The following is a 2,194-nucleotide window of genomic DNA, read 5'->3' as shown; positions in this document are numbered from 1 at the left end:
GAAATGAAAGAATCCTCTTGAATGAATTTCTCTATTATGAATTAATTACATTGCATTGGTTGGGTTGAATCCAAAAGTTAAGGGTGATACTTTAATTATGAATTTATTTATAATTTTTCTCAATCTTTAAATAAGAGAATAAATATAATTTAATACGTTTGAACTTATATATTTCTATACAGATAAAAATACTAATACTAACGAATTAAAATTTAATCAATAAAATAAAAAATGACTTTAATTTATCTGTTGGTATTAGTAACTTAACTTCTAAGGCTAGCTGACATAATTATTGAAGAAGAAAGTTTAAATCAAGATAACCCTATCTTTTAGAAAAATTATTACATTTTGTTTCCTACAAAAGATTTCAGTGAGATAAATGTTTAAATTCAATTTTAAATTTTTTTATTTTTTTATGTTAAGAGTTTAGAGTTATTTCTTCTAATAATATGTCTTTAAGATTAAATTTGTATTATCTTTTAATAATATTGATAAAATTTTAAACTTATTTAATATTAAATCTTAATCGTCCAACATCATTAAGCCTTCAACTATAGCAAAAAGACCAAAAAAAAATCATAACCCCATTAACCAAACCAGAAACCCTTTTTGTTGATGATTACAATTACACTGATAAGCTTGAAAAAGGAAAGGGCTTTCACCCTTTTGGTCATCCTAAATGTTATATTTGTTGACACCAATAAAACCAAACAAAAACCGGTGAGTGAAGGATTAGATATATGAAAAGAAACTAGTAACATTGGTTGCACACAATATTCTTCTTAATTCCTTATGCACCACCTGAGAAACATCAACAAAAAAAAACTGAATAGCCTATTCATGCTAATAAATCATATTCTTGGTAAGAGTATAATAGAGGTTCATGTATTAAGAGTTGAATTGTATTTTTGTGTTCTCTACACAAAAAATTGACAAATTAACTCTTGTACGTTAGATCAAAAAGTAAAGTAATCATTATGTTTCATCTATTTTTGCTATTAAAAACTTATTTCTATACATAAGTAGGTAACCGTTGCATGTCAAATGTCTCCGTTTAACTATTCTATTAGTTACGCGAGTTTTTAACTGTACAAATGAATGAAATTTTAAACAAAAAAGATTAATTTACTCTTTAATCTAAAGTATAGTGATTAATTTACCTACTTTTTTAGTAGAGAGAAAAAAATGCAATTTAACTCTTAATACAAAAATGTCTATGATACTTTTACCCGTATTCTTTGCTATATATATATATTACCAAAATTCCTTGGGGTCTTGCACTTGAAGCACTCGATCCTGCTAGCATAATTGTGAACTCCACATCCATATCTGACCATACAAATGTTTGCAGTCATATCAGATCAACGATAAGCATATATAAATGACAGTCTCCATATATAACATACATGTGATAAGATGGGAATTCATTATCTGCTATATTGGGTGGATACCATGTCTGGAAGACAAATGAATGCAATATCATAAACCAATGTCATAACCAGACACAATGCAGCTTATGTGTCCAACATTTTTATTCACAGGATACTATCTATGTTACTCCAACTCGTATTTATGTGTCAAACACGAATAGTAACATTATCTTTCATTTTACTGACCTGGTGCAAATCCAGTCACCGGTTTTCCATCCAGGGGGAACAGTCCCATCACAGCCCATTGTATTATAATTACCAACAATATCATTTTTCAACGAACCACATCGATAGCAATTTGTTCTGCTAGCGTAGTTGACAACCCCACAGTTCATGGCGGAACAGTACCAGTCCCCTGCTAAAACTTCAGCACTATTGTAACTGTTGTTGTATAAGTAAGTCGACACATCGGGGCCGCCGTACTTGGGGTACCCGCAGCGTTGGCAAGCTTCCCTCTTTTTAAAATTCTGGTGCTGGCAGGCGCCGCACATCCAGTCTCCTCCGACCCAGCAGCTCATTTTTATCTTTAAAACTATAACAAAAAAGGGAATAAAATCAGATCCAGATTTTGATCCTCAAACCAAGCTTGTTTCATCATAAAATAAGATTTAAAAATGCAGAAAAAACAAGGTAGATTGGATTGGAGAAGCTTACGAGGGAGCTTGAAGAAACAGTAATGGTATTGGTAAGTGCTATATAGATGGCAGCTGAATCAACAAATTGTTTGTGCAAATGGTGATTTTTGGTGTTAGGGGCGGAAGGGC

The 2,194-nt window shown here is 31.2% G+C and overlaps 1 protein-coding gene across 1 annotated transcript; it reads right to left on the bottom strand.

Annotated features, from left to right (window-relative positions):
* Positions 1 to 587: 587 nt before the first annotated feature.
* On the bottom strand, positions 588 to 2,194 carry LOC108463540 (RNA-binding protein involved in heterochromatin assembly dri1-like). Its single transcript, XM_017763466.2, has 4 exons — positions 2,085 to 2,194; positions 1,617 to 1,962; positions 1,259 to 1,329; positions 588 to 801 (listed from the first exon to the last, which is right to left on the bottom strand). The coding sequence occupies exons 2-4, from the start codon at positions 1,946 to 1,948 to the stop codon at positions 791 to 793; spliced, it is 414 nt and encodes a 137-aa protein (XP_017618955.1). The 5' UTR covers positions 1,949 to 1,962; positions 2,085 to 2,194; the 3' UTR covers positions 588 to 790.

This window comes from Gossypium arboreum, chromosome 13 (genome assembly GCF_025698485.1).
Source record: "Gossypium arboreum isolate Shixiya-1 chromosome 13, ASM2569848v2, whole genome shotgun sequence".
NCBI lineage: Eukaryota > Viridiplantae > Streptophyta > Magnoliopsida > Malvales > Malvaceae > Gossypium > Gossypium arboreum.
Note: the sequence above shows the minus strand (reverse complement) of the source record. Positions and strands in the feature narration are given on the sequence as shown.

Coding starts and splice junctions, on each gene's coding strand:
- LOC108463540 (XM_017763466.2), bottom strand. CDS start 1,948: ATGAGCTGCTGGGTCGGAGGAGACTGGATGTGCGGCGCCTGCCAGCAC. Junction 1,330..1,616: donor GGTGACTGGATTTGCACCAG/GTCAGTAAAATG, acceptor TTGTATGGTCAG/ATATGGATGTGGAGTTCACA.